At 35.6% G+C, this 25,254-nt stretch overlaps 1 protein-coding gene and 1 pseudogene across 1 annotated transcript in view; both read right to left on the reverse strand.

Moving 5' to 3' along the window:
- LOC117716344 (uncharacterized) overlaps positions 1-24,896 on the reverse strand; it is a 28,787-nt gene extending 3,891 nt beyond the window's left edge. The window contains exons 1-6 of the mRNA XM_076940995.1: positions 24,886-24,896; positions 24,610-24,739; positions 12,540-12,666; positions 12,000-12,095; positions 9,627-9,641; positions 517-1,773 (exon numbers count right to left, since the gene is read on the reverse strand). Of these exons, the coding sequence (XP_076797110.1) occupies positions 517-1,773; positions 9,627-9,641; positions 12,000-12,095; positions 12,540-12,666; positions 24,610-24,739; positions 24,886-24,896 (1,636 nt within the window). The remainder of the gene's footprint in view (positions 1-516; positions 1,774-9,626; positions 9,642-11,999; positions 12,096-12,539; positions 12,667-24,609; positions 24,740-24,885) is intronic.
- On the reverse strand, positions 1,871-3,238 carry LOC143443770 (uncharacterized; annotated as a pseudogene).
- Positions 24,897-25,254: the final 358 nt, after the last annotated feature.

Below are 25,254 nucleotides of genomic sequence, written 5' to 3' on the forward strand. Positions count from 1 at the left end.
CACTATATTTGAAAGGTTTGTCTCCAGGATAGATTATAGTGATGAGGCTGAAGAGTTGAGGACTTTGGAAATAAATGTCCACTGTTACCACATTTTTCAGGTTTGTTTCCTGTAAGGATTCTCTGGTAAGACTGAAAATTTGATGAGCAGGAATAGGACTTTCTGCATTCATTATACCTATAAGATTGCTTTCCAGTATGGATTGTTTGATGACCTTAGAGAGATTAACACCAGATATAAGATTTGCCACATCCTTTATGTTTGGAGGGTTGAACTCTAAGTGGGTTCTGTAGTAAACTTGGAGATGTAAGAACCATGTAAATTATTTATCATATTTATGACATTTCTAAGGTGTGTGTCCTACATGGATTCTGTGGTAAACTCTGAGACTGGAGGAATGGTGAAAGATTTCCCACATTCATTACATTTGTAATGTAATTCCTCTTCAGTAGGAATTCTATACTGAATGAAAAGATGTGAGGACTGTGTAAATGATTTACCACACTTATTACTATTTGTAGGGTGTGTCTCTATTATGGATGCTGTGGTGATCTCTAAGACTGGAAGAACTGGTGAAGGATTTCCCACATTCATTGAATTTGTAAGGTTTCTCTCCAGTATGAATTCTGTAGTGAACATGAAGTTGTGAGGATTTTGTAAATGATTTACCACACTTATTACATTTGTAAAGCTTGTCTCCTGTATGGATTCTGTGGTGATTTCTAAGACTTGAGGAATGGGCAAAAGATTTTCCGCATTCATTACATTTGTAAGGTTTGTCTCCAGTATGGATGCTGTGGTGAACTTTAAGATATGAAGAACTGGTGAAAGACTTTCCACATTCAGTACATTTGTAAGGTTTGTCTCCAGTATGGATGCGGTGGTGAACTTTAAGATATGAAGAACGGGTGAAAGACTTCCCACATTCAGTACATTTGTAAGGTTTGTCTCCAGTATGGATGCGGTGGTGAACTTTAAGATATGAAGAACGAGTGAAAGACTTCCCACATTCAGTACATTTGAAAGGTTTCTCACCAGTATGAATTCTATAGTGAATCTGAAGTTGTGAGGACTGTGTAAATGATTTACCACATTTATTACATTTGTAAAGCTTGTCTCCTGTATGGATTCTGTGGTGATTTCTAAGACTTGAGGAATGGGCAAAAGACTTCCCACATTCAGTACATTTGTAAGGTTTGTCTCCTGTATGAATTCTGTGGTGAACTCTAAGACTTGAGGAATAGGTGAATGATCTCCCACATTCATGACATTTGTAAGGTTTCTCACCAGTATGAATTCTGTAGTGAACATGAAGTTGTGAGGACTGCGTAAATGATTTACCACACTTATTACATTTGTAAGGTTTGTCTCCAGTATGGAGTCTGTAGTGAATTTTAAGATCTGAGGACTGTGTAAATGATTTACCACACTTATTACATTTGTAAGGCTTGTCTCCTGTATGGATTCTGTGGTGAACTCTAAGACTTGAGGAATGGGAGAAGGATCTTCCACATTCTTTACATTTGTAAGGATTGTCTCCTGTATGGATTCTGTGGTGAACTCTAAGACATGATGAATGGGAGAAGGATCTTCCACATTCATTACATTTGTAAGACTTGTCTCCAGTATGGTTTCTGTGGTGAACTTTAAGCCTTGAGAAACAGGAGAAAGATTTTCCACATTCTTTACATTTGTAAGGTTTGTCTCTTTTATGGATGCTTTGGTGAGCTTGAATATTTGGGGTCTGGGTAAATACTTTGGCTTTCTGAGTGCCTTCTCCTTTATGAACTGAAACATGTGGAAATATATATTTATAAAAATTCAAGAATTTTTCACATGTTAGGTCCTTGAAAATAATTCTGTTAATATGGTTTATATTATCCCTCTGTAATTTTGATGATTCAATTGTTGCATTCATGTAAGCATCACATGTGTATCGGCTGTCATCTTCTTTCATCCACATTTGCATTATATAACTGAAGTATTAAGGATTGATTTAAAATACCATAATTATCATCATATTTGTGAATTTTCTCTGTGGCATATTCCAGAAGTTGGAAAAATAACTGATAGTAGTTATTAGAGATAGCCTGTCTTCTTTCAGGGTTGTCTTGAATTTCTGAAACAGAATTACTTATCTTATTTTTACTAGTAATTCTTTTATGAAGAGAATCATGTAAGATATTTCCTTTGTATAAAATACCTCTATGTAGAATGTTTAGGTAATACTTCCTTAATGGGTTCTGATAGACTATGTTGATATCATATAATCTGTTTGCATTTGCAGAAGCATCTCTCTCATGATATGATCCAAGTTTCATTGCATACATGGTCATTTTCTTACATTGATCTAAATTGTAGAACTCATCACAAAGATTTACTGGTTGACAGAGCTGCAATAAATTTTTAGGGAAATAATTTTCATATTCATGATACTCAGTACTTTCTTGTCTCCAAAATCTTCTTTGTTCATAACTTGGTGTAATATTGTCTAATAATGTGTTACTTGTTAAATAATTCCAGAAATCTAGTTTATTCATGCAAATATCACTTTTGAATGGTTCTACATTTGTGTGTAGAACTGAGTTGTATTTTAAAACTTGTTGTGAACATTTTATTAGAGCAGTCTCTAACTGTATAATTGGGAGTGACTCAGACTGAGTTCTCTCAGGAGAGATTCGAGCCTCTTTGTCCTTTTCAGAAAACAAATAGATGTGTTTCCCCAGCAGAACATTTCCATGATGACACTTTTTATGCTTCTCACTGCCATCTCTATATTCCCAGGAACTTCTTTCTTTGTAAATCTGAAAGGTCATTATGTTCAAATTGTTGTGTTATTTCTTTCTGGAAATAATCTTCTATACACACTTTTGGGAGAGTGCCTTGTTATGACCACAGGAAAGTGCTGAAAGAAATAAAGTAAACCATTATATGACGTGTTTGAGTTGGATGAAAATAATAAACTGGAATAATGCCTAAAATAACACTAATCATAGGATTTAAGCAAAAGGACATAACATAGAATTTCAGAAACGTTGTTCCAATGAAATAAATGTCATAAATGTAAAGAAGGTTAAGACACATTTCATGAAATGTATCATATATTTTCTAATATATACAAAAGTCATCAGGAATTATTCAGAGTAAAAGTTTATTTGAAACAAATTTTTTAACTATCACCCATGAATAATTTTTCCTCCTCATTATGATTCTCAATATTAATATGGATACAAATCATTTTTCAGATCACTGAAGAAAACAATGACAGAAATAAAGAAGTACAATACTCATTTTAGGATTGAATCCTAGTCAAATATTAATTAATGGTTTTAACATCAAAAGATTATTTGTAAGAAAGAAACATAATAAAAATCTAAGTGTACCAGTTACAAATCATGTCAGGCACATGAGAAATGAAGATTTAAAATGTTCTCAAATCTTAAAGAAAATTCACTGAGACATAAATTTCATATAACATTGAGAATTTTTAATCTGTGTATAATGTCGATTTTTCTAAAATACTCATATGTTACAGTATATTTAAATTTAAAGTATGATATTCTGAAACTAAAATTTGAAAATTTCAAACATTATTTTTGAAATATATTTCTGAATCCCTGGTCTGCACATCATTGTCTGGAAGACAGCTCTGTCTGCATCCTTGGAGGCCTGCTGACACCCAGCCCAACCATGTGAGATTTCCCAGTCCCTAAACCTCTACAATACAGGTTCCCTGGCAAGTACAACAGAAGAGATCTGCATCTTTCAGTACACATAACTACCTGCAATCCCAAATTCCTGCAGCCATTAGAAACCCCTAGCTTTGTCCCTTAAGGACATTCATTTCCTGAGCAAAAAAATGTTTGAAGCCACAAGGCACTACCAGCTTGGCCAGTAATTCTAAAATGCTGCTGCCACACAGGGCAACACAACTCTACCCCGAAATCCCAGAGAACAGCAACAATTCTACCAGGCCTTCCAATACCAGTGACAACCAGATGGCTAAAGCACATGAGAAAAATATATTCAACAATACCCAAAGTACTATTTCACAACAAGAGGACAAAAAATATATACTGTACATACTGTATACACTTGCAAACACTGTATACACTAGCAAACACTGTATATACTAGCAAACTTGAATTGCAAGAAAATGGTCTTAAATTTCATGTTGTGAAGATGATAGAGACCATTAAAAATGAATAATTCCCCTAAAGTACAGAAAATAAAATCTAATGTAGATATCCTTGAAGAGAAAATAAATGAATACTAAGAAATGCAGGAAATTACAATCAGATGGATGAAGTAAGTAAATAAAAATATTCACAATCTGAAAAGAAAATAGAAGCAATGAACAAAACATGAACTGAAAAACCTAGGGAAGAGAACAGGATCTTTATACACATGTACTGCCAACCAAATAAAAGATATGAAAGGAAAATCAAACATGTAGAAGATATGATAGAAAAAGATAAATTGGATAAAGAAAATTTCAAGTCTAAAATATTTCTAACACCAGATTTGCAGGAGATTTGGAAAAGTATGTAATGTTTAAACCACAAAAAATATGAATAGAAGAAGAGAAGATTCCCAGCTTAAAGGCACAGAAATTATTCACTAGAAATTTATGAAAATTAAATTCTCCATCCTAAAGAAACATATGGTTTATACATCTATGAAGTTTACAGAACATCAAATAGATCGGATCCAAAATTAATCCTCAGAGTATAAGATACAAAAGACTAAATGTACAGTACAAAAGAAAGAATACAAAATGCTGCCAGAGAAAAAGGTTAAAAATCATATAAAGACAAAGTTATCAGAAACTACACGTGACTTTTCAACAGATAATCTATAAGCTAGAAGGGCCTAGACATATGACACTACAGATATTCGACCACAACCTTTATCCCCCAAAACATTAAATTACCACCAATGAAGAAAACCAAAAAAAATCCATAAGCAAAGCAAATACAATAAAAAAATTTCCATTAATACAGTTTTATAAATAATAGTGGGAGGATAACTCAAGCACTAGAAGGGTAAATACACCCCCAAAAAACAAGACATAAATAATTCACACCAGAAAAAGCAAAGGAAGAAATACCAAACCACACACATGCACATAAACACACACATTCACATAAACACACACACCACACACCACAACAATATCTAAATAACAGATACTAACAATGACTCCTCATTAATATCTGTCAATATAAATGGATGAAATTTTCCTATTTAAAAAAAAAAAACAGACTAAATGTATGGATATGTGACCAGGATCTATCATTTCATTGTTTTTTTTTAAATCAAAATGTTTTTTTTTTTAATCAGTAACAAAGACAAATACTACAACAGAAGAAAGTCCTTGATAAAAAGTTGTTCTAATCAAATAAACACAAGAAACAAGCTGGATTAGCCATTTGTATATCTAATTAAATAGATATTCAATCAAAATAATCAGAACACATGAGGAACAACACTTTATATGTATAAAAGGAATAACATACCAGGTGAAGTCTCTATTCTGAACTTTTACACAACAAATGAACCCACAATTATTTAAAAAAAAAACTTTACAAATCTCAAAACATACAATGAACACTACACAATAATAATGGGAGATTTGAACACTCCACTCTCAGCAATAGACAAACAATCAAAAAAGAAAATAACAGACATTATGAATCACATGGACCTAACAGATATATACAAAACAAAACAAAAAAAAAGTATATAATCTTCTTAGCAGGTCACAGATCCTTCCCAAAAATTGACCATATGCTTGTCATTTATTAGGCTTCATTAAATACAAGAAGACTGTAATAAACACTAGTATATTTTTATAGCACCATGAATTAATCCTGAATTTCAACAATAGAAAATCAGAATGCATACAAAATGATAGAAATTGAATAATTCTTAAATCAATGACATTGAAGGTCAATGAAGAAATAAAAAAAATTAAAGAATTTTTAAATTCACGAGAAATTAAGGCAAACTATGCTCAAATTTAGGAGATACACTGAAAGCAATGCTAAGAGGAAAGATCATAACACTGCCTTCTTAAAGAAAATAGATAGATACATCACATACTAGCAAATTAAACACACATGAAAGCACTAGAACAACAAAAACAATGACAAAAAACAAAGACACCAAACAGGATTAGATGGCAGGAAAGAAAACACATAGCTTCAAGCAAAATATTAGAAACAAAGATAACAAGAAAAAGAATCAAGAAAAACATAGAGCTGGTTCTTTGAAATAATCAACAAGACAGACAAACCCTTCGCTGAACTAACTAAAAATCAGTGAGAAAACATCCCTAATGGAAAAATCAGACAATGAAAACATGGACATAACAACAAAACCCAATGAAATCCAAAGAATCAATAACTCTTATTTCAAAAGGCTCTGTGCCTAGAATTAGAAAGTATAATGAAATGTGTACTTTTCTGGATAGACTCCACATTCCAAAGTTAAGATCAGGTAAACAATACAACTAGGGAAACTGAAGCAGTCATTAAAATTTCTCAACAAAAACAACTACATCAAAAATCTCATCCCTGGATGCTTTTAGCAGAGAATTCTTCATAATGTCAACGAAAGCTAATATCCATGCTCCTCAATTATTCCACAAAACAGAAACAGAAGAAAACAGAGCCAAACTTTTCCTCAGCATACTACTTTAATTTCTAGTTTGATCAGTCAGGCAACAAAAGGAGATCAAGAAGATATAAATTGTAAAAGAGGAGGAATGATTTCACTGACCCACCTTTAAAAGTTTTGTCCCAGAATTGTTCCTGATAAAAAGAAATTCTGTGACTAAAATAGAGCAGAAAGTAAAGGCAAAGATACACAGTGACCAACTTGGGCTGTTGGTGGACACCAAAACCCTGACACTGTTATTAATGCCATGTTGTGCTTGCAGAGAGAAGTCTAGCATAGCTGGCACCTGAGAGACTCTCCCACCAGCTGACTAAGATAGAAGGAAATATGTACAGCCAAACATTGGACTGAGGTTGGGGACCCTATGGAAGCAACAGAGGAAGGATTGAGGAGCTGAAGGGGAAGGCAACCTCATAGGAAGATGAACAATGTCAACTAATCTGGACCCCCTGGGAGCTCCCAGAGATTAAACCACTAAGCAAAGAGCACACATAAGCTGGTTCAAGGTCCCTGGCACATATGTAGCAAAGGACTGCCTTGTTTGGCCTCAGTGAGAGAGGATGTGCCTAAACTTATAGAGACTTGATGTGCAGGGGCAGGCGAGGGGGGACACCCTCTCAGAGGTGAATGTGTATGGGAATGGGATGAAGAACTTTGGGAAGAGAATCCAGGTGGCAACATTTGAGATGAAATATATAAAATAATTAAAAAATAATTTTAAAAGAATAAAAGAAAAAATATTGCAATGCACAAAGATGTAATAGTATATGTAAATTGACTGAGGAACTTCATCAAATACTTCCTACACTAAAAATGACTTTGTAAAGGGGCTCAGTATAAAGTTAACCCAAAAACTCAGTAGCCCTCCTTCATACAATTGATAAATGGCCTGAAGAAAAAATAAGTACAATAACTACCTTCACAATAGCCACAAGTAAAATGGCATACCTTGGTACAAATCTAATCAAACAAGTGGAATACCCATATAACAAGAAAGCTTTATGTAAAGTGATGTAAAATAACTTAGTTTAATTAACTAATTAAAAAAATATTTCCAATTGTAGTAGGCACATCATCCTATTTACCATCCCTTCTTTTCCCCCAGCATGTCCCAGGAAAGACTCCACATTCCCCACCTTCCTTCCCATGTAAAAAGCTTTTCTTCCTTTTTCCTTTGATTATATTTTAAGAGCCTACACTTGTGTACCTGTGCATGTGTGTGTGTATTTGTTATGTGTATTTACACTTACATAAAATCATCTCTGTGTGTCGGTTCCTGTTGTTTGTCACAATGTATTGTTTAAGTGATGAACACTCTGTACTGCAAAACCCATGATGCTGATCATATCTAGTGAGAAACTAATGCTCATTTTCCTAAGACTTATGAGTGTAGTGTAATTATATGGATAGTGATGGGGGACAAATAGAGGAAATATAAATTTGGAATGGGTAAGAGTTTCTAAATTAGGAAGCAGGCAAACGGTCAATATAGAAAAAGAAATAAGATTTTTTGACAAATAATAAAAAGGTAGTTTTGGTAATCCACATAGAAATATTGTTTTACATTACTTAAAATTGTACAAAATAAATATGTCTGTATATGATACTCATTACATATGTAAAATTTATATACCTTATAATATATAAATATATCACCACGTGTGTGTGGTTATGTCACTAAGGGATGACAATGCTGTTAAAAAGAACCACAGATCAACACAAATCTGATTAAAAGACTGAGAAATGCCATGTCAAATTTATGTATATGTAAAATTATTATCAAATAATAGACACTTTGATAGTACCTAATCTATGCTTATTATCTAAAACTAATTACTATGTCTTATTGCTTTAGATATGATTTCATAAAATATTAAATATCTATGGAAAATATGGGCAAACATCTACTGTCCCTGATTTTAAGCAAATTGCTTTGAGGCTCTCTCCATGAAGAATGTTGCTACACCAGGCTTGTTTAAACCTCCCTTTACTATCCTTAGTCTGTTTATAAGTGTAACATAATGATCCTGTATTTTGTCATAGGCCTTTTCAGAGCCTTTTGAGATCATCCTGTGGTATCTATGTTGTAGTTTGTTTACTCATTTTATTACCTTGTTAGTTAACTTATGTTGAAATCCTCTTCATCTCTGGAATGAAACCAACTTAAACATAGTAGATAATCATTTGTAATGTGTATGAGTTAATTTTCAAAATATTTTACTACCAAATTAGTATCTTATTATATAAGGAATACGGAGACTCAATTATCTCTGTTTAGATTTTGGACCAAATAATTTCATTTTTATTTTGTAAAGGGAAAAACATTGAAAACTTCCTTGAGTTTTTTCACTGAGAAAAACATAAAGAACTTGGCATTCATTCTAACATGGCCATAGGATTTCTTAGTTGGGTGGCTCTGATGGAAACTTGTTTACCATCAGAGGATTTGTGTTGTATTTAAACAGTCCATTTCATCTTGACTTACAGTTTGTAAGCTGTATGTACAAGATCCTTTTAGGGTTCATGAAACTTTTTATTATTTTATGTTTAAGGAATTTTTAGATAAATGGATGAAGTTAGGAACAATCGATATAAATGAGTAATTTTGAGAAAACAAACAATGCAAGCTAATTCATGTGCTAATTTAGCTTTTTAAGATATGGCAATATCTGTTATATTTAGAATATCTATGTAGCTAGTTAGGGACCCGAATATCCTTGTTGTTTTTTATAGAAGATAAACAAAATATACTCAAGTTTATATCATGAGGTCGGGCATAGAATAGAGAAGAATATAGTGGAGATCAATAACACAGTAGGGCCAATTTTAACGTTTTTATACACACACAACACAGACACACACACAGTGTGTGTCTGTGTGTGTGTGTGTGTTGTGTGTGTAGGCATATGTGTAATCAGGAAATCCTTTATAGAATATTTTTCCACTAGGTGGCTTCTGATCTTGAAATCAATCCATACAATTAAAATGCAATCAGCTCTAACTTCTGCACCATTTCTCTGGTTCACATCTTTTAATGATATATGAAAAAACTACTGTCACACAAGCTTCCTAACATATATTCACATGAAAGACAGCTTAAATGACATTACCACTAATTAGGATGGACGTTGCAAAGCTACACATCACATGTCTCTACACATTGCATATAGTACAAGCAATGGGTTGTAATATTTTGAGTTATAGTCCACTGAAATATCACAGTAATTCCAGACATATTTATTTTCATTTTTAAACCTGAGGATATGTGTCCACTGACAAAGACAGTAAATACATAAAACACTAGAAATATTGAGTAGAATATTAAACTGCATATTTCATGCTTACTGACTTACATTCATAGTACCTTTCAGGTTACTACTTTGCTATAGGAGGACAATATTGATTATTAGTTTTATTCATTTATTTATTTTGTGATGTCCAATGTTGACCTTCGTGTAAGATATGCTCTGTTGGGAGCTGACTTAAGCAGAAAGCGGCTAGATCAACTTTGGCAGCCATCTGGAACCATATACCCTGATGAAAGGACTTGGTTTTCAAAAAGCCTATAACAGCTGAAGCACACTGTGATAAGTATATTGTTTATCCCACATAGCTTGTTTTTGCTGTTTAGTGACCTCAGCTGTATGGTGCACGTGGTAATGTTTTCACCTGTGTTCTCCTGCTTGTGTATATAAAATACCTCAAGAATTCCCTTCAATAAGAGAGACTTGAGGGAGACTTGAGAAAATAGAAGAGACTGAATCACACCCTGTCTTGTCTCCATTCTTCGAGTCTCTTGCCCCAAGAGCCACACTCTCTCTTGATCAGAGCACTTAGCCCCAAAAGTGTTGAGACAAAGTGTTGAGGCAAAATGTGGGCCTCAACAATGCTCATTGGTGTAAATCATTCCACAAATGCATTGGCAGTATTTATCACAGGTTGTTTGACAGTATGGTGGTTGTTTAAGTTAAAACCCATAGTTGAAACTGTATATGAGGCCAATAATCTGAGAGTAAACATGTCCTGGGTCTTGTATTATAATCTACTATAATTTCTGCAAATTAAATTCATGATAGGCCGGGCGGTGGTGGCGCACGCCTTAATCCCAGCACTTGGGAGGCAGAGGGCAGGTGGATTTCTGAGTTCGAGAGGCCAACCTGGTCTACAGAGTGAGTTCCAGGACAGCCAGGAACTACACAGAGAAACCCTGTCTCAAAAAACCCAAATAAATAAATAAATAAATAAATAAATAAATAAATAAATTCATGATAATACGTCGTCCTAAAAGTATATTGTTTTTCCAGTATATCTTTGCAGCAATCAACATTCAATAAAGAAGGTTAATGTGGAGATCAACACCTGGAGAAATGAAAAAACTGCGAGATGTTGGAAGACTCAGTAGTATGCACTATATTTTTCACACCCCTCCTATCAATGCTCATGGATCAACACAAGAGATAAAACACAGAATATTATAGGACATAGTGGTTAACGATGCTAAATAGCATTTCCACACAAGATTAATGTCTATATAAACTCACTGAGATTGTGACAACATTCAAGAGACAAGGACATGTTCAAGGCAGATAAGACCCCAGCTTTGAGAAGGAGAAATTGGGTAGAAAATTTTCTATGATGTAAGAACCTATCCAAAGTACATAATTTCTTGGAGAGGGAAAATCAGTTTTATTCTATGATGCAATGTTAGTTATATTATATTTCTTGGATTATGTTCACAAATATTTGTCAGTACAAATATAACACTATCTTTAAATACATTTTTGGCTTCTACTTTTGTTTCTTTTTTCTGTTTTTGAAAGTGAGAATGCAGAGAAAGTGAGAGAGAGATAGAGACAGAGAGAGAAAGAGAAAGGAACATAAACAGTCAGAGAACTAAGATATTGAATTAATGTTGGAAGTGGAACTAATTTGCGAGGAGATGAAAGAAAGAAAAAAATGAGCAAAATATAATTTATAACATTCTTTAGAAAGGTAATAAAACAATAATTACTAAAATGTACTTGTCATATATTTGCAACAGAAAAATAATTATAACAATTAAAATACAAAATAATCATTTACTACTTTTTAAAGCAGATATTACATACTATATTTCTAACTACCACTATTCAAATAATATAAGGCAAAATTCAAATAACAGCCATGGTTTACATTTCTTTGGTACAGTATTTTTAATTAAATGCTTAGGAATAATCTCTATGTAAGATAGATTTAATATAAAATAATAACCACACTTCAGGTCTAGATTGCTCCTTGGTTTAGAATTATCATTCCCATTTTATGTTATTTCAGATTACCTGGTTCTCTTCCTTCTGTTTTCTCTCGATCAACAATCCAGGGCTCTTTTTGTTGTTCAAGACAGATGATTAACTCTGGTTTTGAAAGTGTAACACCTGTATATTCAAATATACATAACAATATACAATTGAATGTGCCTGGGTACTTACATAGGAATGTACCATGCATGTAACATGAAGGAGAGTTAAAAAATGCATGAATGACTTTTTAAAATCACTTTTTTCCAAAATAATTTAGACTCTTCATAATTCAATTCTTTTTCAAACTCTGAATATCTTTTTAAAATTATAACACTAGATAAAAACAACTGTGGAAGTCAAAGTGGATTCATATAAATTATAATGACTGCCTACAAATAAGTAACTAAGATTGAAGGATCCTTAGGTTAAATGTAAAATCAAAATAAATTTAGGTAATATATTAGTTGTAAATATGTCACTCATAATTAAGTGTAATTAATGAAGGCAGATCCAAATACTAAAATAAGTTTCAGACATTCCTGAGGTGAAGTAGAAGTTATGAAATAAAAATATTCTTACCCACAGAAACCAGGTTGTTGTAATTCTCCAACATGACATCTCTGTACAAGGCCTTCTGAGCAGAACTGAGACATTCCCACTCCTCCTTAGAGAACTCTATAGCCACATCAATGAATGTCAGTAGACCCTGAAATTAAAATTAACCATTTTCCCTCATGTCTATTAGCTAAGTTCTATATTTGACCCAAGAAAAGATTAGTTACCTATGTAAACTTTTATGATATCAGTAACTAATATGAATTTTTGATGACTTATGATCTATGAAAAAGAGTATTTGACTTCTCTGCAAAGATCCAATAGTCTAGTAGTTCTCAACATGTGGATGTTGACACTTTTCTTGGTCAAATGGCATAATCCCCTAAATGATCTAATGCTGGTTTTCTAGCCTCGAGAAAGCAGAGATATTTACATATCATGTAATACATTGCATGCTTCATTGCAGTAGCAAAAGTGCAGTTATGAACTAGGAACAAAAATAACCTCATGGTTTGGATCAATAAAACCTAAGAATTTTATTAAGAGTTGCAGCAGCAGGAAAGCTGAGACCTATGGCAATAGTCTCTCAGTCTTATTATATAATTTATTATTATGTATTCATTATATAACTTAATATACAATATATATTACTTATGTATTATACATTTATTACATAGTTTAATATATAATAAAATTATATATTTATTAAATAATATGCTATATGAATTATTTTATAAATTAAAACACAGAATAATATGAAGGGTTTTTTTGTAAATGTGAGTTAGCACAGTGAAAGTTTGGATGTTATAATATGAGGTTATTTCTCTAAAAATAGTCATCATGTCCCATACCAATGCACACATTTACCTGAGAAGAACACATCTTTTCTTTCTCCTCCAGAATGAAATGTCTCACAAAAATTTATATGGAAATTACACCTTCCACGAGCCACTCTTTATTGGTAGGCAACCAATTCCCTGCCCTGTCCCTGATAAAACTGAAGTGTGGAAAGCAGGAATCACAACTCCTTGCCTTCTGCCAGAAAACAGCTTCAGAGATCATGAGCTTATATAGGCAGAAGGAAAAAAAAATCCTTTTCTGCCTTCAGCTGCTTTGTTTTTCCAGAAGATGGTGTATTTCTCTGTAGAGCTGGGTAGGTAGCAGTAGTGACCTATTATGTAACTAACAGGCAGATTGTAATTTTAAATGGAGGCTGAATATAGTTAAATTTTATATTCACCCTTTACTTTTTTTACCTTTGCCTAAGGTGCTTTATAAAAAAAAAAAAAAATGACGCCTTTATTTACAATAATGGTCAGGGTCTGTGAGGTATCCCCAGCTGAAATTATTTCTGATAATAGGTAAACAAAACACTTGTCTGTGGCCAAGAAAAACAAGGCAATCAATTCCTATCTCACTATTGTCTCCAACGAGATATTATTCTTGGCCTCCATTTCCCATTATAAAATACCATGATTTTGTTGTTTTAAGGAGAGAACCTTGATTATATTTTCTTACCTGTTTCCTTTTAAAGTGAGTTTGATTCCTTTGGATTAATTGTTAAAAACACTATTCACATGTAAATATAACAGCACTGCACCAATTCTAGTACCTTCACCTGTCACTGAATGCACCTGAACTTCAGCCTCCAACAATATCATCCATGTTGACAACTTTGAGCTGATCAGAGGTTGAAAAGTGTTACAGTAAAAGCATCTTTACTACCCAATACTTTGTCATTTACTTTCTATGAAGCAAATACTGTACAACACGAAGAGAGACATTGTACTTACCTGCAAAACTCACACATATGATGTATTATCAGTCTACAAAAAGTACTAATAAGAACTCAGATTGAGCCTCAATGATTAACTGGAATTTTCCATAGGTTTCTTTTTTTCTCTTTCATTCTACTATGATTTTCACATCATAATGAGGTAAAAGTTTAGAAATTTCAGAAATGCAAGATGAAGGTCTAGTTCACAAAAAGATTTCAAATTTTTTTTGTACTTTTCAAGTAATATGGATTATACTTCAAATACTTTGTCTTAGGGAAAAATTATACTACATTTAAAATTATTTAGAATCATAGCACAACAAGGGCAAAAACTCTATAAAACAGGATTGCAGCTTAAGAATGACAGAATGGACTTTATATAAAATGTATGGGTTCATTAGGCAGACATGGTGAAATAAAAACACATTGTTTTAGTAATTGGATAGTACTTTTGTATGCAATTGCCTCCAGGAAATACTAACCATTGAGGATACATGTTATGATACATCAAAGAAAGAAAATATTTTATTTAAAAAATCCTGACATGATAATATCCAAGAAATATGGGTTACCATGAAAAGGTTTAACTGAAGAATCAGAGGAATAGATGAAAATGGAGAGTACTATCCCAAGGAAGAGAAATTAATTTCAATAAAATCATAGGTGAATGCTTTGCCAAACAAATGAAAGACATGCCTATAAACATGTAATAAGCTTATTGAACACCAATTAAACAACACCATAAAAGAAACTCCTCCCACTGCATAGCAAACAAAACAGTAATTCTACAGAACATAGAAAGGGATATTAAGAGAGGAGAGATAAAGGGGAAAGGTAGTACACATAGGCAAAAAACAGAATTATACCAAAATTCCCAAAATAAGCCCTTAAAACTTCAAGTGTCTGAACAGATATATTGCAACCTCTAAAAAACTACAGATGCCAACCTAGAGTACTATACACAACAAAACTCTCAATCTCCATAGATGAAGAAAACAAAATATTTCAAGAAAAATCAAAATTTAAACTATATGTGTCCACAAACCCAGATTGACACAAAATACTAGAAGCAAAACTCTAACCCAAAAAGGGAAACTACATCCAAGAAGACAGGAGACAGGCAATAAGTAATTCTATACCATCAAAAACAAAACATGTGATACTCCCTGGGTGGTGGTGGCGCATGCCTTTAGTCCCAGCACTTGGGAGGCAGAGGCAGATGGATTTCTGAGTTTGAGGCCAGCCTGCTCTACAGAATGAGTTCCAGGACAGCCAGGGCTACACAGAGAAACCCTGTCTCAAAAAACAAACAAACAAAACAAAACAAACAAAAAACACATGTGATACTCAGAAAAAATACACACCCACACCAATAGAAAGGGAAAGAGAGAGAGAGAGAGAGAGAGAGAGAGAGAGAGAGAGCTAGAGACAGAGAGAGAGACAGCGACAGAGAGAGACAGAGGGAGAGAGAGAGAGAGGGAGAGAGAGAGAGAGGAAAGAAGAGAGAGAGGGAGGGAGAAAAACTATGACAAAATAATAGAAATTAACCATCACTGGTCATTACTATGTCTGAACATCATTGATTCAATTTCCCACTAAAAAACACACAAGTTAATGGATGCTAAAACAGGCTTATGATTCTGCTCTATAAAAGAAACACACCTCAGAAATAAAATAGCACTACCTCAGAGTAAAGGGCTAGAAAAAATTTTCCAGGCAAATGTGCACTGGCTAAAATATTTTCCAAGGAAAGAGACTCCAGAAACAAACTGGATTAGGTATTCTAGTATGGAACAAAACATATTTTAATGCAAAATTAATCTACAGATACAGAAAAGAATATTTCATCCTCATTAAAGAAAAAAATCTACCTAATCTTTCCCAATTCTGAAACTCTATGCCCCAAACACAAGAGTGCTCACATTTTCAAATAAAACATTGCTAAATTAATCTGCACAATGAACCTCATTTATTACTATGTGAGACTTTAAGATTTAACCTCACCAATCAGTAGGTCATCTGGATGAAAACTAATGAAGGAATAATGAAACTAAATGCTTTTATCAATCAAATGAGCCTAACCAATATCTACAGATCATTTCACCAAAACAATAAAGAATGTACCTGCTTCTCAGCATCACATAGAACCTTCTACAAAATAGTCCATGTAGTCAGTCACAAAGTAAACCTCAACACATGAAAGAAAATTCAAATAACTTGTATGTTATTATGCCACCACAGATTTAAGCTGGAATTCAACAAAGGCAGAAAGAACAGAACTCCAAAACACTCATGAAAATTGAACAACTGTATACTCACTGATTTCTAGGTAGGAAAAAAATAAATGAATAAAAGGAATTTTAAAATTAAATGAAAATGAAGCACAATCTTTCCAAATTAATGCGACACAATGAAAGCAGTTCTAAATGGGTCATTTAAAGCATTGAATGCCTCCATAAAGAATTTACAAACGTTTCATATCAGCAATTTAAAAGTACATCTGACAGATCTAGGGAAAAAGGAAGAAGGAAGAAACAACACACAAGAGTAGCAGAAGGCAATAAATAATCAAATTCAGGGATGAAATCAATCAGAGAAAAAGAAAGCAATAGAAAGAATCATTCACATGGTGCCTATGCATATCTGAACTATGTTCTTCTCAGGCATAGCATCTCTCCTCTCCTTGACACTTTCTTGGCATGGTGGACCTCCTTCCCTTCAGTCACCCAGTCCCAAGAACAGGAAATATTAAAATCCCAATTCTATCTGTTCTCTACAGCTACTGGCTATTGACATATTCATTTACCAATAATAACAAAATGGAGCCAGTTTTCCAGAAGCTATGTGCAGATCCTCTAATGTAAGCAGGACATTTTTGGACAACATAATTAGCATTCATAATATAAGCAGCTACATTTTTTTTCTATTTGTCCAATTAAAAAGGCTGTTTTCACTCAGATATATATTGAACATAATTTTAATAATTATTTAAGCTCCAGTATGAGGCCTGCGGGTGAGTGCACCCCGGATTCCGCCAGACACATTCTGGGGATCCATAGAACCCATAGCCAGCGCTAGCACACCCCTTCTGCCGCTCGCCCCTCTTCCGGTCTGAGGCCTGAGGGTGAGTGCACCCCGGATTCCACCAGACACATTCGGGGGGATCCATAGAACCCATAGCCAGCGTTAGCACGCCCCTTCTGCCGCTCGCCCTTCCTCCTGTCTGAGGCCTGCAGGTGAGTGCACCCGGATTCCTGCCAGACACATTCTGGGGGATCCATAGAACCCATAGCCAGTGCTAGCACTCCCCTTCCGCCACTTGCCCCTCCTCCAGTCTGAGGCCTGCGGTGAGTGCACCCCAGATTCCGCCAGAACACATTCTGGGGGATCCACAGATCCCACAACCAGCTTTAGGTAGGAAACCCACATACTACTTTGAGCTCATAGCTGGGTGCCCTGAGTGCTCAGAATCCAGCAGAAACCTACACCCCACCCAACCCCTGTGCCCTGCTGGCTAGCACCCCCCTTCTGCCCATCTCCGCTGTTCTGAGGCCTGGACCAGACCTCTACCAGGTCTGCAGTTGTGTGGACCCCAGATTCCGCCTGAGACATACTGGAAGGTCCACTCAACCCAGAGAGCTGAGGTGAGAGCCGCCATTTGCCATTGAAAGATGGCGCAGGCTTCTGCTTCCTGGTTCTTCACGAAGCTTTACTTGAGAATGCACCTGACATGGCGCGAAAACCGGGTATGACAATGGATGAAAGATTTGAGCCAATGAAGGGTCTGCACGTCTCACAAAGCTCTATTTAAGCAGCGGGCTTTCTGAGCTCGGCGTCCTTCCTCCACCTCACTATTAAGAGAGCTGTTTAATAAATGCTGTCAGAAGAATCCTGAAGTGGGCGTGCTCCTTATCAGCGAGGCTGCGCGCTACACAGAGCCACAGAGGAACAACTGAATTCAGAGTGTAGACAACATATCCTGAGATATTCTAATAGAAGACACTGCACCCAGAACAGCAGACATCTAGCTGGACTGCTACCTTAGAGTCACGATATCCTGAGGCATCCTAGAGATACCACTGTAATCAGGGCAGCTGGAAAACAATCACAGAGCATCTGGACTTCCAGAAGACCAAACACAAGCGAGACAACTGGAAAGACAGGCTCAATCAGAGACAGAAGTTACAGGTAGCACTAGATTTAACCAGATGGCAAAAGGAAGGTGCAAGAACATAAGCAACGAAACCAAAGTTACATGGCATCATCAGAACCCAGTTCCCCCATCATAGCAAGCCTGAACACCCCATCACACCAGAAAAGCAGGGTTCAGAATTAAATCACTTCTCATAATGATGATAGAGGACTTAAGAAAGAATAAATAAAACTCTCAAAGAACAGATAGAAACCCTTAAAGAGGAAACTAAAAAATCCCTTAAAGAATTGCAAGAAAATGCAACCAAACGGGAGAAGGAATTAAACAAAACATGCAGGATCTAAAAATGGAAGTGAAGTAGAAACAATAAAGAAATCCACAAAGGGAGAACACCCTGGAGATAGAAAACTTAAAAAAAATGATCAGGAGTCATAGACACAAGTATTACCAACAGAATAAAAGGGATGGAAGAGAGAATCTCATGTGCAGAAGATTCCATAGAAAACATTGACACAACTGTCAAAGAAAATGCAAAATACAAAAAGCTACTAACCCAAAATATACAAGAAATCCAAGACACAATGAGAAGGCCAAACCTAAGGATAATAGGAATAGATGAGGGGGAAGACTCCCAACTTAAAGGACCAGTAAATATCCTCAACAAAATTATAGAGGAAAACTTCCCTAACCTAAAGAAAGAGATGTCCATAAATATACAAGAAGCCTACAGAACTCCAAATAGTTTAGACCAGAAAAGAAATACTTCCCGCCACATAATAGTCAAAACATCAAATGTACAAAACAAAGAAAAAATACTAAAAGCAGTAAGGGAAAAAGGCCAAAGTAAATATAAAGGCAGACCTATAAGAATTACACCAGACTTCTCACCAGAGACCATAAAAGCCAGAAAGATCCTGGACAGATATCATACAGACCCTAAAAGAACATCAATGTCAGCCCCAGACTACTATACCCAGCAAAACTGTCAATCATTATTGATGGAGAAACCAAAATATTCCATGACAAATCCAAATTTACACAGTATCTCAACACAAACCCAGCACTTCAAAGGATAATTGGTGGAAAACTCCATCACAAGGAGGGAAACTACAACCTAGAAAAAGCAGGAAAGTAATCTTCCAAAAAACCTGTAAAAGAAGGTAGCTACACAAACATATCTCCACTGCCACTAACAAAAATAACAGGAAACAACACTCATTTTTCCTTAATATCTCTTAATATCAATGGACTCAATTCTCCAGTAAAAAGACATAGACTATCAGACTGGATACGTAAACAGGACCCAACATTTTGCTGCATTCAGGAAACGCACCTCTGTGGAAAGGACAGACACTACCTCAGAGTAAAAGGTTGGAAAACAATCTCCAAGCAAATGGTCCCAAGAAACAAGCTGGAGTAGCGATTCTAATATCAATAAAATCAGTTTTCAACCAGAAGTAATCAAACAAGATAAAGAAGGACACTTCATATTCATCAAAGGAAAAATGTACCAAGAGGAACTTGCAATTTCTCAACATCTATGCCCCAAATGTAAGGGCACCCACATACATAAAAGACATCTTTACTAAAACTTAAAGCATACATTGCACCCTACACAATAATAGTGGAGATTTCAACACCCCACTCTCAGCTATGGACAGATCATGGAAACAGAAACTAAATCGAGACACAATGAAACTAACAGAAGTTATGAACCAATTGGGACTTAACTGACATCTATAGAACATTTCATCCCTAAACTAAAAGAATATACCTTCTTCTCAGCACCTCATGGTACCTTCTCGAAAATAGACCATATAATTGGTCACAAAACAGGCCTCAACAGATACAAAAAGATTAAATAATCCCCAGTACCTTATCAGACCACCATGGATTAAGACTTGTCTTTGACATGGACAAAAACAACAGAAAGCAGACATACACTTGGCAACTGAACAATGCTTCTACTCAATGATAACTTGGTCAAAGAGAAATTAAGAAAAAAATTTAAAAGACTTTTAGATTTAAATGAAAAATGAGGACACATCATATCAAACATGTGGGACTCATTGAAAGCAAGTAGTACTAAGAGGAAAATCATAGCTCTAAGTGCTCACAAAAAGAAAGTGGAAAGAGCATACATTAACAACTTGACAGCAAAACCTGAAGCATTAGAACAAAAAGAAGCTAGTATACCCAAGAGGAGTAGACGGCAGGAAATAAACAAACTCCGGGCTGAAATCAACCAAGTCGAAACAAAAAGAACTATACAAAATATCAAACAAACCAGGAGCTGGTTCTTTGAGAAAATCAACAAGATAGACAAACCCTTAGCCAGACTAACCAAAGGGTCGCAGAGACAGCATTCAAATTAATAAAATCAGAACTGAAAAGGGAGACATAACAACAGAAACAGAGGAAATTAAAAAAATTATCAGATCCTACTACAAAGGCCATATACTCAACAAAATTGGAAAATCTGGAGGAAATGGACAATTTTTCTAGATAGCTACCAGGTACCAAAGTTAAACGAAGGAGCAGATAAACCACCTAAACAGTCCCATAACGCCTAAAGAAATAGACACAGTCATTAAAAATCTTCCCACCAAAAATGTTCCGGGTCAGATGGTTTCAGTGCAGAATTCTTTCAGACCTTCAAGGAAGACCTAATACCAATCCTCTTCAAGCTATTCCATCGAATAGAACCAGAAGGAACACTAGCCAATTCATTCTATGAAGCTACCATTACACTCATACCTAAACCACAGAAAGACCCAATAAAAGAAAGAGAACTACAGACAATCTCTCTTATGAATAGTGATGCAAAATACTCAATTAATATTCTCGCAAACCGAATCCAACAACACATCAAAACAATTAATCCATCCAAAATCAGTAGGCTTTATCCCAGGAATGCAGGGATAATTTCAATATCGGGAAATCCATCAATGTAATCCACTACATAAATAAACTCAAGAGAAAAACCACATGGTCATATCACTAGATGCTGAGAAAGGATTTGACAAAATTCAACATCCCTACATGTTATAAAAGTCTTGGAAAGATCAGGAATACAAGGCCCTACCTAAACATAGTAAAAAGAAAATATACAGCAAGCCAGTAGCCAACATCAAACTAAATGGAGAGGAACTTGAATCAATCCCACTAAGATCAGGGGACTAGGCAAAGGCTGCCCACTATCGCATTACCTATTCAATTATAGTACTGGAAGTCTTATCTAGAGCAATTAGACAAACAAAAGGAAGTCAAATGGAATACAGATAAGGAAAGGAAGAAGTCAAAATTTCACTAATTTTGCAGATGATATGGGATAGTATATTAAGGGAACCTAAAACTTCCACCAGAGAACTCCTAAATCTGAAACAAAAAACTTTTAGCAATGTGGCTGTGAGATATAAAGACAACTCAAACAAATCAGTAGCCTTCCTCTATTCAAAGGATAAACAGGTCAGAGAAAGAAAATCAGGGAAATGAACACCCTTCACAATAGCCACGAATAAAATAAATTATCTTGGAGTGAATCTAACAAAGCAAAGTGAAAGATCTGTATGACAAGAACTTCAAGTCTTCTCAAGAAAGAATTGAAAGAAGATATCAGAAGATGGAAAGATCTCCCATGCTCCTGGATTGGCAGGAATAATTTAATAAAAAATGGCTCTCTGCCAAAAGCAATCTACAGATTCAATGCAATACCCATCAAAATTCCAAATTCAATTCTTCATAGAGATTAGAAAGAAAAAGAGCATTTACAAATTCATTGGAATAACAAAAAACCTAGGATAGCGAGAACTATTCCAACAATAAAAGAACCTCGGGGGGGAATCCACCATTCAGGACCTCAAAAAAACGATACTACAGCAGTAGTAGTGATAAAAACTGCTTGGTTATTGTACAGAGACAGACAGGATGATCAATGGAATAGAATTGAAGACCCAGAAATTAACCCCCACACCTATGGTCACGGTGATCTTTGACAACTGAGCTAAATCCATCCAGTGGAAAAAAGGACAGCATTTTCAACAAAGTGGTGCAGGCTCAATCGGGAGGTCAACATGTAGAAGAATGCCAAAATTAATCCATTCTTATCCCCTTGCACAAAGTCAACTCCAAGGGGATAAAGGACCTTCAACATAAAGACAGGTTACACTGAAACGATTATGAAGGAGAAGGTTGGGGAAGACCCTCGATATCTAGGCACAGGGGAAAAGTGCCTGAAAAGAACACCCAAGCGCTTATGCTCTAAATCAAGAATCGACAAATGGGACCTCATCAAATTGCAAAGCTTCCTGTAAGGCAAGGACACTGTCAACAAGACAAAAACGGCAACCAAACAGATGTGGGGGAAAAGATCATTACCAATCCTACATCACTGGGGCTAATAGTGAATATTTATAAAGAACTCAAGAAATTAGAGCCAAACAACAAAAATAAACCCCATTAAAAAAGTGGTTACAGAGGCCAAACAAAGAATTCTCAACTGAGGAAAACACGGAATGGCCAAGAAGCACCTTAAGAAATGTTCAACATCCTAGTCAATCAGGGCAAATGCAAATCAAAACAAACACTTGAGACACACCTCACACAGTCAGAAGAGCTTAAGATCACAAAACTTCAGGTGATAGTAGAGCTGGCGAGGATGTGAAGGAAAGAGGAACCACTCCTGCATTGGGTGGGGTTGCAGCTGGTACAAAAAACCACTTTGGGAAGCAGTCTGGGGTTCCTCAGGAAAAATTGGAATAGCACTACCTGAGGACCAGCTATACCACTTCTCGGGCATATAACCAGAAAAAAATGCGCGCCAACAAATAACAAAGACATATGCCTCCACTTATGTTCATAGCAGCCCTATTTATAAATAGCCAGATGCTGGGGAAAGAACCTTCAGATGCCCTTCAACAAGAGGAATGGATACAAAAAAATGTGGTACATTTAACAATGGAATATTACTCAGATATTAAAAATAAATGGAATTCGAGAAGAAAATTCTTAGGTTAAAGGATGAAACAGAAAATATCATCCTGAGTGAGGTAACCCAATCAAAAAGAACACACATGGTATTTCTCACTTAATATAGCGGAGATAGACCAAAAATTAGAAACAACAAAGATTTCAACTAACAGACGACATGAAGATCAGAAGAAGAAAGAACAAGTGAGGCTGCCTAGGTCTTTCTTAGAAGGAGTAATAAATACCCCAAAGGGAGCAAATATGGACACAAATGTGGGTCAGAATCTGAAGGGGGGTTGTAGGGAGAACCATTCATCCTGGGTATTAACCCATGGGCAAGTCACTAAAAATAGAGGTGATAGGGATGTCAGGATGGGAAAGCTGACAGCAAGCCTGATAAGGCTGTCTCTGCTTAGAGGTCTCCCCAGCGTCGGACATTACAGAGACAGATACCCACAGCTAATCCATTAATCTGATCAAAGGTTCCCAAATGGAGGGAGTTAGAGAGTAAATTGAAGGACATTAAGGGCTGGTGGCTCCGTTGAGGGTAGCAACAATACCAACCAGCAAGAGCTCCCCAGGTCTAAACCCACCAGCCTAGGAGGAGCACATATCGAGAGGACACATGGACTCCAGCAGTATATGTAGTGGAGGTGGCCTGTGGGCATAGGTGGGAGACAAGGTCAATGGTACCTGAAGCTGGAGCACTGAGGATGGGGGGGGGAGGGGAATGGAGGGTGGGAGGGTGTGGGGTTAGGGGATAAACACTTCATAGAAGCAGGAGGAAGGGGGGATGGGTAAGAGGTCCTGGGTGGTGGGGGAAATATGGTAAGGGGATAAAATTTGAAAATGTAAATATTTATCCAATAAGAGTGGAAAAAATAGAAAGCGAAGTAGAACCAACAATCTTAAAAATGTCAGCCCTCTTTAAAAAAAAAAAAAACTATCTTGATACTTAAAATTTGTTTTGAGAATTGTATATTGACAGAATGATCAGCCTTGGTGTATCTACTCAACAAGCAAGCTGGGCCAGAGCTGCTCAAAAAACCTCTGAGGTCCGGGAATTCCATCTGGAGGCGCGAAGACACAGATCAGAGGATGTCCAATTTGCTACTCCCCCCCACTCCCTCTTCTAATATTTCACTGCCCATAATCAGCTTGAAGTAAGTAATGAAGTAGTCCAGTGCCCCTATTACCTGGGCTAGGGGACTTAAGGTGGTAAATGTTTGGGCTGTGTTATCTGTGGCTAGGGAATAGATTCTTGAAAAAGTAGTGGTGTTGCCAAGAATAGAAGGATTGGCTAGGGTTTTATTGCCATAGCCATAACTATTAGTAGAAAAGCGTATAATTAATATCAAGATGAAAGATATAAATTCTTAAATGGCACCAGTTTACTTTGTTGCTACAAATTTTTAAGTGTTTTCATTGGGCATGAGCTTCTTAGTGATATAAGAGTGAGACGAAAATTGTACCTCATAGGCATTGTACCAGGATAACACATTTGTAGGAATTCAAAGCTAGACCCAGTCCTTCTTTAACTTTTTTAAAAACTATGATTTTAGATGGTCAGCTGTGAGTTATAAGGGGACTATAGCAAATTCATGACTTGGAGTTTATTATAAGGGTGTTTCTCTATGTTTTATTTAGAAATAGATGAGTGGATGTTAACAGGCAACACTCCAGATACTTACATGGATAGTTGTTTCAAAACATCAGAAATCTATAGAATTGACATGACAAACATTTCTGTATTTAATGTCATTTTCATTAGAGACCTGTATGCTCCGGGACAGCTTTCCTATATTGCCACATTCTAAGAAGAAATTGAGAATTCTTGAAAA

Source organism: Arvicanthis niloticus, chromosome 10, assembly GCF_011762505.2.
Source record: "Arvicanthis niloticus isolate mArvNil1 chromosome 10, mArvNil1.pat.X, whole genome shotgun sequence".
In the NCBI taxonomy this organism is placed as follows: domain Eukaryota; kingdom Metazoa; phylum Chordata; class Mammalia; order Rodentia; family Muridae; genus Arvicanthis; species Arvicanthis niloticus.